Source organism: Spermophilus citellus, assembly GCF_964194105.1.
Source record: "Spermophilus citellus genome assembly, chromosome: 6".
NCBI lineage: Eukaryota > Metazoa > Chordata > Mammalia > Rodentia > Sciuridae > Spermophilus > Spermophilus citellus.
In genome coordinates, this window is record NC_138187.1 from 8,916,928 (window position 1) to 8,930,456 (window position 13,529).

The 13,529-nt window shown below is 42.8% G+C and overlaps 1 protein-coding gene across 5 annotated transcripts in view; it reads left to right on the forward strand.

Moving 5' to 3' along the window:
- Positions 1 to 13,529, forward strand: part of LUC7L (LUC7 like) — a 31,866-nt gene that overhangs the window by 17,075 nt on the left and 1,262 nt on the right. For all 5 annotated transcript variants that reach the window (XM_081298379.1, XM_081298377.1, XM_081298380.1 and 2 more), the window contains 4 exons: positions 1,736 to 1,879; positions 7,747 to 7,923; positions 11,814 to 11,902; positions 13,327 to 13,356. In XM_081298379.1, coding sequence (XP_081154505.1) covers positions 1,736 to 1,879; positions 7,747 to 7,923; positions 11,814 to 11,902; positions 13,327 to 13,356 — 440 coding nt within the window. The remainder of the gene's footprint in view (positions 1 to 1,735; positions 1,880 to 7,746; positions 7,924 to 11,813; positions 11,903 to 13,326; positions 13,357 to 13,529) is intronic.

The window sequence follows — 13,529 nt, forward strand, 5'->3', positions numbered from 1 at the left end:
CCCAGGACCTTACTCACACTGGGCAACACTCTGCCACTAAGCTACACCTGAATGAATCCTTTTTATTATTATTATTATTATTATTTTTGGTACTAGACATTGAACCAGATTACTTAGCCACTGAGCCACATCCCTAGCCTTTTTTAAATTTTCTGTTTATTTATTTTTTCTATTTATTTTTTAGGTATAGGTAGACACAATATCTTTGTTTTATTTTTATGTGGTGCTGAGGTCTGAACCCAGTGCCTCACACATGCTAGGCAAGCACTCTGCCTCTGAGCCCCAGCCCTTTATTTTTTATTTGAGACAAAATCTCACTAAGTTGCTGGGGCTGAGTTTGAACTTGCAGTCAGTCCTTTTGCCTTAGCCTCTCGAGTAATTGAGGTTATAGGCTTGCACTATGGTGCCTAGCCCCAACCCTCTTTAAATTTCATTTTTGAGATAGGACCTTGCCACGTTGCCCAGACTAACCTCAAACTTATGATCCTTCTGCATTAGCCTCCCAATTTCTGGGACTAACAGTCATGCAACCATCTCACTCAGCTTAATTTTTTTTTAAACATCTCCATATGAAAGAGGAAACAAGAAAAATTCGAGGAAGGTGATCAAACTGTGATCTATCCACATCCACCTGGAGGAAAGGAGGTAGCTCTGTGGGTGACTGACACCAGTGTTGAGCAGTTGCTTTCCTCTCCTGTCCCCTCTTCAGTGGAACCAGGTCTCGTTTGTTTTCCTTCTCAGTGCTGAAGAAGCATTTCTTAGTATGTATTCACTAATTGGAACAAAGGTGCTATTTTGTTTCTGAAGGTAAATTTTTTTTTAATTATTATTTTTTAGTTGTAGATGAACACAAAACCTTTATTTATTTGTATGTGATACTGAGGATCAAACCCAGTACCTCATACCTGTGAGGCAAGCGCTTTACCCCTGAGCCACAACCCCAGCTCCCTCTGAAGCTAAATTCTAATGATAGGTATTTGCAGCATAAGCTTCTGCACTTAAACCCAGACATTTTATTACCTTCCAGAAAATTGAACTGTGGTAGAAGACATGAAAAGAGACACACCAGAAAATAACCAACATGAGAGGATTCTTTGAAATGTTTTGTTTTTGTGGCCCTGGAGATTGAACCCAGTAATGAACTACATCCTCAGTCCTTTTTCTTTTTAAGTTGTCAATGGATCTTTATTTATTTATATGTCATGCTGAGAATCAAACCCTGTGTCTCATACGTTAGGTTAGCGCTCTACCACTGAGCCATGGCCCGATCCTTCAGTCTTTTTTTATTTTGAGACGGGGCCTTGCTAAGTTGCCCAGGTTGTCCTGAAACTTAGGACCCTTCTGCCCCAGCCTTTAGAGTACCTAGGATTATAGGAGTGGCCACTGCGCCTGGCTGTGCCACTGCTTTCGTTGGAACGCCACAGACAGATTAATGCTTCTACTTTCGGTGGTGGCAATAAGGATGTCTAAAATGTGCATGTTCCTTGGTATAGATCTTGGCCGTTTCATTTATTTATTTTACTCTATCTATATATCTATCTATCTATCTTTGTGGTACTTGGGATCAAACCCAGGGCCTCGCACTTGCTGGTAAGTGCCATACCACCAAGCCACTATTCCAGCCCTAAGCTACTCCATTTTTTTCCATTGTTGCCTGAATGCAACAATAATTGTCTCTTTTGCATTCAGAATCTTGATTTTAGGTGTCTGCTTACTTGATTATTTCTCCCCTCAGGCAGAAAAAGTACACGAGTTGAATGAAGAAATAGGAAAACTTCTGGCTAAAGCTGAGCAGCTCGGAGCTGAAGGAAATGTGGACGAATCCCAAAAGATTCTCATGGAAGTGGAGAAAGTTCGTGCAAAGAAAAAAGAAGCTGAGGTCAGTGAGGGAAATGTCTTGGGAAGAGAAATGAAAGTTAATTAGCAAACTTTTATTAGAGTGGTTTTGAGTTCACAGAAAATTTGAGAGGCAGGCGCAGAGATTTCCCCATTTATCCCCTGCATCTCCTACACAGCCTCTCTTCTTGTCAGCTCCCCACCACCAGAAATATGTTTGTTACCATTGATGGATGACCTACATCATTATCACCCTAAAGTCCGTAGTTTACACTGGGCTTATCCTACATAGTAGTTTCACTATCCTAGAAATCCTCTTTGTTCTACCTGTTTATTCCGTTGAAGATAATGCACCAAAAAAATGTGGTCTTGAGTGTGAGAACAACTTTGGATTGGGGGCAGTCTCTAGGGTAGAGTGACTCTGGAGACCCCCTGGCTGAACCCCACAGACTCAGAGCTAATTAATAATGGTAGGGGCAGAGATGGTGTGTAAATGCCCTGGTATAGGTCTGGTTTTGGTTATTATTGTGCTTCTGGTTGCACTTGGAGCCTAACACTGGGTAGATGCCTAGTTAACTAACTAAGTTGTGCCAAGGGTTTGTGGGTTTTGGGGCCACGCCTTCTGAGACCAGTCACTTAAGGGAAGGAGGCAGTAGGGTAACTCAGGATGGGACCTTCAGAACACTGCATTCAGCCATTCACAAACAATGGGTGGCATCGAAGTTGGCAGAGCAGGCTGGTTCTGGAAGTGCTGACCCCTGATGAATTGGTGCCCTCAGTGTCATCCTAGATGACATATTCTTTCTTGGCTTTACTTTTTTTGGTGTTACTGGGGATTGAACTTAGGTGCATTCTACTGCTGAGTCATATCCTCAGCCTATCTCTCTCTCTCTCTCTCTCTCTCTCTCTCTCTCTCTCTCTCTCTCTCTCTCTGTGTGTGTGTGTATATATATAACATTTTTAGTTGAAGATGGACTCAATACCTCTATTTATTTATTTTATGTGGTGCTGAGAATTGAACCCAGTGCCTCACACACACTAGGCAAGTGCTCTACCACTGAGCCATAATCCCAGACCCATCAGCCCTTCTTTTTATTTTGAGATAAAGCCTCATTAAATTTCTGGCTCTAACTTGGTACTCTTAGGCATTAGCCTCCTTCATTGCTGGGATTAAGGAGGTGTACCACAACACCCTTATTCTTTTTTTTTAAAGAGCGAGAATTTTAATGTTTAATTTTTTAGTTTTCAGCGGACACAACATCTTTGTTTTTGTATGTGGTGCTGAGGATTGAACCCGGGCCGCATGCATGCCAGGCGAGTGCGCTACCGCTTGAGCCACATCCCCAGCCCACACCCTTATTCTTGTAATTCTTTTCCGTAAAGGATGATGAATAGATGTATACCACAAATACAGTGCTTTTGTATATGAATGCTTCCATGAGAGCTGGGGTTGTAGCTCAGTGGTAGAGCACTTGCCTGGCATGTGTGAGGCACTGGGTTTGATTCTCAGCACTGCATTATAAATAAATTAAAAAGGTCCATTGACAAGCAATATTTAAAAAATAAATAAAAAAGCTCACATGAGAGCTGAATGCGGGTGGCACCCAGCCTTACACCACACCACACAGAAGCACTGTGAGTGTGACAGTTTCAATGATGCAGTGACTCACATGCTTTGCGAGTCATTGGCATGGTGGCATGACTTCCCAAACCTTTATCAGCCTTCTCCTAGTTTGTAGGGTAGTTCGGTTTCTGGGAAATGAAGTGCATATTTAAACTTTGTTAAGAGTTCTGTGTTTGGAATGTTGGGCTTCTGTTGCCTCTGTCAGTCAGGAGGGAAACCATGGGTTTCAGTGCATCCTGAGCCCTGCTGACAGGGAACAGATACTAACTGTTCAGCAATGGCTCAGGAAAATTTGTACTTTGACTAAATAATTATTGCTTGGTGTTTTTACCCACATGGATGTCAGGTTGCAAAAAAAGAAGCAGTGTGCAGGATTGTGGCTGCCCAAGCCCAGGACTGTGGTATTCTCACCCCTCACTGTGAGAGCTACCTCTAAGAGGCAGTACTGTTGCAACACCCTGAGGGACAAGATTAGGATGATTAGGGGTGAGGCTGTTGGGTGGGCATGTAGGGCCCAGCACTGCACCCTTGGAGTTCTTTTTTTTTTAACACTTTATTTTTTAATTATAGGTGGACATAATACCTTTATTTTATTATTATGTGGTACTGAGGATTGAACCCAGTGCCTCACACATGCTAGGGGAGCACTCTGCCTCTGAACCACAACCCCAGCCCACCCTTCTAAGTTCTAAGAGTAGGAGGCAAGATGTTCAGTAGTCTCGAGGCTGCTTTCCTGCTTTTCATGTTGTCTTCTAGTAGTTTAGAAACCAAGGGTTTTGCTGTGCACAGTGGCGCACACCTGTGATCCCAGTGACTCAGGATACCAGGGCAGAAGAATCACAATTTTTAGTCTGGCCTCAGCAATTTAGCAAGGTCTTAAGTGCCAAAGAGAGACTCTTGTCTCAAAATACATAATATAAAGGACTGGGGATGTAGCTTGGTGGTAAAATACTCCTGGGTTCAATCCCCAGTACCAAAAACAAAGGTTATTGTAAATGGAGTCATACTAACAATTGTGGCAGCACATACCTATAAACACCAACAACTTGTGAGAGTGAGGCAGCAGGATCCCAAGTTTGAGGCTAGCCTGGGCACAAAACTAATAAATGGATTCATATAGTATGTAACCGTTGGAAATTGGCTGTTTTCACTCAGCATAATCAGAGTTTAGGATAGCATTTAAATTTTCTCAACTATAGGGGCTAGGATTGTGGCTCAGCGATAGAGCTCTTGCCTAGCACGTGTGAGGCCCTGGTTTCAATCCTCAGCACCACATAAAAATAAATAGATAAATAAAATGAAGATATTGCGTCCAGTTACAACTAAAAAATAAATATTAAAAAAATTTCTCAACTACAAAAGTGAGCATAGGCCCCTACTCAGAATGCTCACCTGAGACCACGAACTCATGACTAGCCTGGGAATCATAGCAAGATCCCATCTCAAAACACCTTAGTAAAGTTTCAGACCTACAAAGGGAACAGAGAAGGATCAAATAACTATCGTTTTTGCATGAAGTTTTTTTCCTTAATAAAAGATGGGTGGGGCTGGGGCTGTGTCTCAGAGGCAGAGCGCTCGACTGGCATGCATAGGGCGCTGGGTTCCATCCTCGCACCACATTAATTTTCCAGCAATTAAAAAAAAAAATGCCTGGGCTGGGGCTATAGTTCAGTGGCAGAGCACTTGGCTAGCATGTGTGAGGGACTGTGTTCAATCCTTAGCACCACATAAAAAAAAACAAAGGCATGTTGCCTATACACAACTACAAAAAAAAATTTTTTAAAGATGGCACGTTATAATGAAAACTTAAGTTCCTGCTGTGTCCTCTGTCCTAGTTCCCTCCTTACCAGAGGCAAATACTAGACTACATTTCAGCATTCATCTTTCAGTTGTCTTTATGGTTTGTTGCTCATATGGCCCATAAATATTGTGTTCTGTGCTATGCATTTTATTTTTAAAATTTTTTTTAGTTGTTGATGGACTTTATTTATTTTCATGTGGTGCTGAGAATTGAACCCAGGGCCTCATACATGCTAGGCAATGCTCTACCACTGAGCCACAACCCCAGCCCTGTGCTGTGCATTTTAAAAGCTATGCTAGCACTTCAGCAGTGTGTGTGTTATTCTAAAACTCATATTGTTGACTCAGCTTGTTTATGAGTTCTTCCCACATTGACAGTTGATGGGGGACTCTTATGGACAAAGGATGTTTATTGGCAGTTTTCTAGGTTATTGATGGTGTGTCGCCATTTCAAACAGTTATTCAGTGAGGCACCTTGTTCTTATACCTGTCTCCTGGTGCTGATGTTAGAATTGTAGGACACACTACAAGAGTTCATTGGAGGTGGTGCATGTGTGATCCATTTTAAACAGATAGCTTACTACACTGCACTCTGTTAGTTTTGTCAACTCAGACTGTAGCCAGCATTGTGTTAGTGTCTTTTTTTTTTTTTTTTTTTTAATGTTTTTTTCTAGGTTAGGGTGACTGCCATGTTGTATCATTTTAATCTTTACTTGAAGTGTATTCAGATCTCTTTCTCAAAAAGGATAGATGACTAACATTGTATTTCTTGAGCCAGGTGCATTGGCACTTGCCTTTAATCCCAGCTACTCAGGAGATGGATGCAGGAGAATCAGGGGTTCAAGACCAGCTTAGGCAACTCTCAAAAAATAAAGGGCTAGGGATGTGGCTTAGTGGCTAAATGCCCCATGGTTCAGTCCCTGGTAGCAAGATAGATACAAAGATAAATTTTTTTTTAAAAGATTGGGGATGACTGGATGCAGTGGCACACACACCTGTAATCCCAGTGGCTCGTGGGGCTAAGACAGGAGGATAGTCAGTTCAAAGCCAGCCTCAGCAAAAGCAAGGCACTAAGCAACTCAGTGAGACCCTGTCTCTGAATAAAATACAAAATAGGGCTGGGGATGTGGTTCAGTGCCCCTGAGTTCAATCCCTGGTACAAAAAAAAAAAAAAGACTGGGGATGTAGCTGAGTGGTAGAGCACCTCTGGGTTCCCAGTGCCTAAAAGGAAAGTTTGGGGATTTTGAGAAAGAGGAGAGTCCAGCCAAAGGTACACATGGAGTGGTTATACTTAGGTCAGATTCAAACCATGCTCAACTTCCCCCAGTGCACAGATGGTGGTCATTAGTATTCTAAGAAGGAGATAATGGGAGATGCGGTCAGCTGAGTAGATTCTTGGAGCAGGGTGGGATTTACGAAGAGAAGTTTTGAAGGATGGGGAGAGGTAGGACAGGATGGTAAACTAAATCTCTTGAAGAATTTGAGGAGAGGCTATTGAGCTACTGGAGATTTGCATTTCCCTAGCAGTTCTCTGAATTTTTTTCATTTCTCTGCTTTTTGGATTATAGAACACAATCGAAAAAAGCTACAGATGCCCCCTGTCATAAATTGCACAATCCCTTTTTATTATAATTATTACTGCATATTAATTATATAAAACAATGGATTCGTGGTTGTTCTGGGGATTGAACCCAGGGCCTCTTATCCCCAACTCTTTATTTTTTGAGATTTTAGCAAGGACCTAAGCTAAATTGCTGGGGCTGGCCTCAAACTTTTGATCCTCCTTCCTTAGCCTCCTGAGTAGCTGGAATTATAGGTGTAAGTCATCATGCCAGGCTCAATATCATGGATTTCATTGTGTTTTTTTTTTTTTTCCTTATAGTCTTGGGGATTGAAATTGTGGCCTCTAGCACACATTCTAGTGTTCTACCACTGAGCTACATCCTCAGCCCTTTTTATTTTTCATTTTGAGACAGTGTGTAGCCATGTTGCCTAGCCTGGTCTTGAACTTGCCAGTCTTCTGAGTACCTGAGATTACAGGTGTGTGCCACCATGCCTGCCTGCAATCACTTTTGCAGCTGCACTGGGGTTGTTTCCTGGATGTTGGGACACAGTCTTCATGATTTATATTTTTTGTGTATTTGTAGAAGATTCTTCTTGCTCCTCTGGTTTGTAATTTCTCATGCAGAGCAGAGACTTAACCTTCCCCACTGGTCTCAGAATAGTTCTGCTTATCTGAGAACTTTTGCATGTTTTTTTGACATTGTGAATGTTTTATTTATTTATTTGGGGGGGGCAGTACTGGGGATTCAACTCAGAGGCGCCTAACCACTGAGATACATCCCCAGATCTATTTTGAGACAGTATCTCTGAATTGCTAAGGCTGTTTAAAAGTCACGTCTGCTGTCCCCTCAGGTGGCTCTGTCTCGGAGGTCCGTCTGGTGGCATTTCTGTTGACTCATGTGTGTGTCTCCCCCTTTCTCTAGGAAGAGTACAGGAATTCCATGCCTGCATCCAGTTTCCAGCAGCAAAAGCTTCGTGTGTGCGAGGTCTGTTCTGCCTACCTGGGTCTTCATGATAACGACCGTCGCCTCGCAGACCACTTCGGGGGCAAGTTACACCTGGGTTTCATTCAGATCCGAGAGAAACTTGATCAGTTGAGGGTATGTTAGTGAACTGTGTTTCTGGAGAATTCCCATTTCTGACTGACTTTTGGGGTTTTTTTTTTTTGGTCGTCATTGTTGGTTTAATTTAAAAGATTTATTTTAGTTGTAGGAGGACACAGTACCTTTATTTTATGTATTTGTTTTTATGTGGTGCTGAGGATTGAACCCAGTGCCTGACACATACTAGGCAAGTGCTCTACCACTGAAGTATAACCCAGCTCCACCTTCACATTTCTATATTTTCAAAAACCTTTTGGGAGCCAGGCACAGTGGTGCACGCCTGTAATCCCAGCAGCTTGGGAGGCAGGCTAAGACAGGAGGATCACAAGTTCAAAGCCAGCCTCCAGCCAACGATGAAGCACTAAGCAACTTGGTGAGGCACTAAGCAACTCAGTGACACCCTGCCTGTAAATAAAAATACAAAATAGGACTGGGGGTGTGGTTCAGTGGTTGAGTGTCCCTGGATTCAATCACCAGTACCAAAGAAGAAAAAGAAGGAAAAAAAAACTTTTTGGACTGGGGTTGTGGCTCAGCAGTGGGTTCAATTTTCAGCACCACAAATAAATAAATAAATAAATGAAATGAAATGAAGGTCCATTGACAACTTTAAAAAAAAATTTTAAAACCCTTTGTTCTGATTCACTCTAAGAACTTGAGTTTTATAGTGAAATACTCAAATTTTATCACTTGATTTCACATAAGAGACATAAAATATCATAATCCAAAGAATCCTGAAAATGGAACTGGGGCTGTAGCTCAGCAGCAGAGTGCTTGCCTAGCATGTGTAAGGTACTGGGTTTGATCCACCACATAAAAATAAATAAAATAAAGGCATTTTGTCCATCTACAACTATAATTTTTTTAAAAAATCCTGAAAATGTATTTAGTTTGTACCCCTTCGTTGTGGTAAATGACAGAGTCCAGTCCCAGGGTATGGACTGTTCTGAAATAGCTTCTGTGTGGTTCAGTTATCTTTGCCTTTGCACTGCCTCCGAAAGGTAAGGAAGCTGTGGGTTTTCTTCTGATAGCAGTGTACAACCTATTCCTTCCTGAAGAGTCTAAACTTTAAGTATGAATCTGGATGTGGTGGTGGTGCACAGCCCTACAATCCCAGCATCTCAAGAGGCTGAGGTAGTAGGACCTCAAGTTTAAGGCCAGTCTGGACAACTTAGCCTATTTCTCAAAAAAGGGGCAGGCCAGAGGGTGTGGTGGCACACACCTGTAATCCCAGCAATTTGGGAGGCTGAGACAGGAGAATTGCAAGTTCAGAGCCAGCCTCAGCAACTTAATGAGGCACTAAGCAACTCAGTGAGACCCTGTCTCCAAATAAAATACAAAATAGGGGTGGGGATGTGGCTTAGTGGTCAAGTACCCTGAGTTCAATTCCTGGTACCAAAAAAAAAAAAAAGGCAGGATGGGAAGTTTGGGAGGAATATGGCCATGTAGCCTTCCCTCCCTCCATGCACTTGAAATGTGGAGGAACAGACCTAAAGCACCTGAATGGAATTTAGATTACTACAGTAACCAAGGCCTCATTTAGGGCTGGGGTCTTGTTTGACTCCAGGAAAAAGCTGGTCCTTTGAATAGAAGACAGCAAGGTTCTGTACCCAAGGAAAGGTCCTTAGGTGAATTGAATTTGGAACTAGAAGCAGGGTTGGAGTACAGTGGTACTTAGGGTATTCTTTTTTTTTTTTTTTTTTTTTTTTTTTTTTAAAGAGAGAGTGAGAGAGGGGGAGAGAGAGAGGGAGAGAGAGAGAGAATTTTTAACATTTATTTATTTTTTTTAGTTCTCAGCGGACACAACATCCCCGTTGGTATGTGGTGCTGAGGATCGAACCCGGGCCGCACGCATGCCAGGCGAGCGCGCTACCGCCTGAGCCACATCCCCAGCCCCACTTAGGGTATTCTTAAAATATTTTACTTCTGTTCAGTAAAACATTTGGTTCTGGGGATTGAACCTAGGGTCACTTCAACTTAGAACTACATCTCTGATATTTTCAGTGTACTCAGTCACATTTTCAAGTTGAAATTGTTTCTTATAAGTTGGTAGATATAAGGGCTGGGGATGTGGCTCAAGCGGTAGCGTGCTCGCCTGGCATGCGTGCGACCTGTGTTCGATCCTCAGCACCACATACCAACAAGGATGTTGTGTCCGCCGAGAACTAAAGAATAAATATTGAAGATTCTCTCTCTCTCTCTCTCTCTCTCTCTCTCTCTCTCTCTCCCCCCCCCCTCTCTCCCCTCTCTCTTTAAAAAAAAAATAAGCTGGTAGATATAAGAGGTTGTATGTTATATGTATTCAATACAATATAAATTATTATTTGGTTTCTACTGTCAAAAAAATTTTCTCCTTAGAAGTTGGGAATGGCCAGGTGCAATGGCATATGCCTGTATTCCCAGCAGCCGAGGATGCTAAAGCAGGAGGATCGAGTTCAAAGCCAGCATCAGCAATTTAGCCAGGCCCTAAGCAACTTAGTGAGAAACTGTCTCAAAAGTTAACTGATCCTCTACCTTCTCTTATGATTAGCACATGCAGGTGCTGGGCCAGCCTGCACTCTTCAGTGATTAAGCACCCTTGGGTTCAATCCTTGGTACCAAAAAATAAATAATTAGTTGGGAATGATATATTCCCGTTTGTCCTTTAAATCATACATTAATTCCATGTTGTCCTAGAGTTTTTTCTTAGTGCAGTATTTTTTGTACCTGAAAGTTTTCAGTTTTCTTAGTGTGTATCTGCATCAAAACTGTATATAAGCTTGACGGGTTGGTGCAAAGCGTATAATCCCAGTGGTTTGGGAGACTTAGGTAGGAGGGTTGTGAGTTCAAAGCCAGGCTCAGCAACTTAGCAAGGCTTTAAGCACTTCAGTGAGATCCTTGTCTGTAAATTAAATATTAAAAAACAGCTGTGATTGTGGCTCAGTGGTTAGGTTAAACACCTGTAAATTCAATCCATGGTAAAAAAAAAAAAAAAAAAAAAAAAAAACCCTGAATATTAGCTGGGTGCGTGATACAGAAAGCTGAGGCAGAGCATCACAAGTTGGAGGCCAGCCTCAGTAGCTTACTGAGGTCCAACCACCCCACCCCTGCAAAAAAAAAAAAAAAAAAAGACTAAGGATGTAACTCAGAGTTAAACCCCTGGGTTCAATCCCCAGTACATAAAAAGAAAAGTGGGTATGTGTTAAAACTTTTCCAACAGGCCGAAGAACTTGGTCTAGGAAGTATCTTAACCATTGCTGTTATGAGTGGTGTATGGTTGACCAAAACAGCACAAACACAGTAAAGATTTTGACAGTTGTTAAAGTAGCAACATCAAATGTATTTTAAAGTGTTTGGGGGTTGGTTTGTTGGGTTTTTTTTTGTTGTTGTTTTGTTTTGTTTTGTTTTTTAACCCTTTAAAAATTGATTGATTGGATGATTGATTGATGATGATGGGAACCAATCCTCAGGGCACTCTGCCACTGAGCCACATCCTCAGTCCTATTTTGTATTTTGTTTAGAGAGAGAGTGTTTCATTAAGTTGCTTAGGGTCTCAGTCTCCTGATCCACTGGGATTACAGGTGTGTGCCACCACACCCTGCCTGCCTGTCTTTCTGTCTGTCTTTCTGTCTTTCTTGTGCTGGGGATTGAACCCAGGGTCTTGTGCATGGAAGGCAAGCACTCTACCAACTGAGCTATATCCTTAGCCCCCAGCCTTTATTTTTTATTCTCATCCAATTTCCTACACAGACCTCAAAATTATGATACCTCCTGCCTTAGCCTCTTGAGTCATTAAGATTACAGGCCTCTGCCACTTCATCTGGTTTGATTAAAAAGGTTTTAAAACAAATGTGTTAGTGTTTCTTAGAGTTTTCTTGCTTTTTTCTTTTTCCCATTTTTCATCTATTTAGAAAACTGTGGCTGAAAAGCAGGAGAAGAGAAATCAGGATCGCTTGAGGAGGCGGGAGGAGCGAGAGCGGGAGGAGCGGCTAAGTAGAAGGTGAGCAAGGGCAGGCTCACGGAGCCCTTGTGCTTCAGAACATGCTGCTTCATGTACTGAGGTGTTGCTTGGAACAGTCAAGGTCTGCTATAGGCTAAAAGAAAGCCAATGTGCAGCATATCCAGTCCTGCAGAGTGCAGGCTGGCCCAGCACCTGCATGTGCTAATCATAAGAGAAGGAAGAGGAACAATTAGGAAAGGTTCCTCCTTCACCACATGAGCTGATCCACTGACTGCTGGGCATGCAGCCATCAGCAGATGGGAAGGGTTGGACCTGATCCTCTGGGAGAGAAGTGTGCTCTCTTATGGCAACACTTTGCTCTAGGGAAAGTGCATCAGGGAAGAGCTTTGGGCTGAGTGAGTGGTTGGAGGTCGTTTATGTACCCTGGTATACATTTATTGCATGGTGTGGGATCATTAAAAAAACTCTCAGGAGTGATGGGGTCTGATGTCAGGTTGCTTCCCTTTGGAGAGCTGAGTGAGGGTGTTGGGTGGAGCAGCAAGATTAGTGAGTTGCTGGTTGGGAGGATCCTGATGAAGGAGTTGGCGGTCTGAAGAGTCAAGTGGCTGGAGTCTGGGTGTGATAGGAATCAACTTGAAGTTTTTTGGCCTAGAGTTTGCACTTGCTGGGGTGAGGAAGGTAGTGTGGGAAGGGATGGGGTAGAGCTTGACTTGCCATGTTCAGTTTTAATGCCCAAGACATACCCTTCTGATTGGAGTTCAGAGAAGAGTTCTGAGCTAGAAATAATCTCACTTTCCTTTGGGGGTAGCTTATTTCCTGAAAGATCCAAAAACTGCTTTCCCAAAGGAATTCCTGAGTGCCTGACTCAGAAAGAGCCAGTGCTTGCTGTTCTTTTGTTTCCTTTGTTGTTTTCATGTTGGTTGATTATTGGAGCTTTGTATTATATGAGAACATCCTCAGAAGACCTGCCATCCCTTTTGCACAGAGATGCATCTGTTGTGGTTGGTCATGTCTAGATACAGTCACATGTAGGCCCTTTTTCCATGATGACTGCACAGTGCTCTTAGAATGGGTATCACATGAGATCTTGCTGGTTGTCTAACCAGAGGAGCCCATTGATGCTCACCTGTCATTAAACCTGTGTCTAGAACTTTGGTGGCTATGGAGTTGCACGCAGCCCTTTGTCTTCTGACTGTATACCTGTGCCGGTGTCCATTGTAAAGCCTTGTAACTCTAGCCTGCACTGATGGACATGGGTGCTGCCAGTACAGCCAGTGAGCCACAGAGTGGGTGGGGCCTCATCCTGTGAGTTTTCGCACCTCCCACTGCAGCCCAAGTAGTTGAGCAGCCAGGAGTAAACAGGTCTTTGGGAAAGTCTTCCACCTTGAGTTGTGGGCACTTTCCCAGTCAGTGGAGAATGAGGATGCTTCTGGAACATTGTTCATCATCTTTTCCCTTTTCAGGTCTGGATCCAGAACCAGAGATCGTAGGAGGTAGGCTTCTAGATGCCTAATAGTGTTCTCTCAGTCACATGCCTCTTCCACAAGATTTTTTAAAAACAATTGATGTTTGCAATTTCACACATTTATCTGGTGGGTAGGGTGGCTTGTGAAGGGCCCCAGGGATGGTGAAGCCTGTAGCCAACCAGGAATGTTCAGGAAGTGCC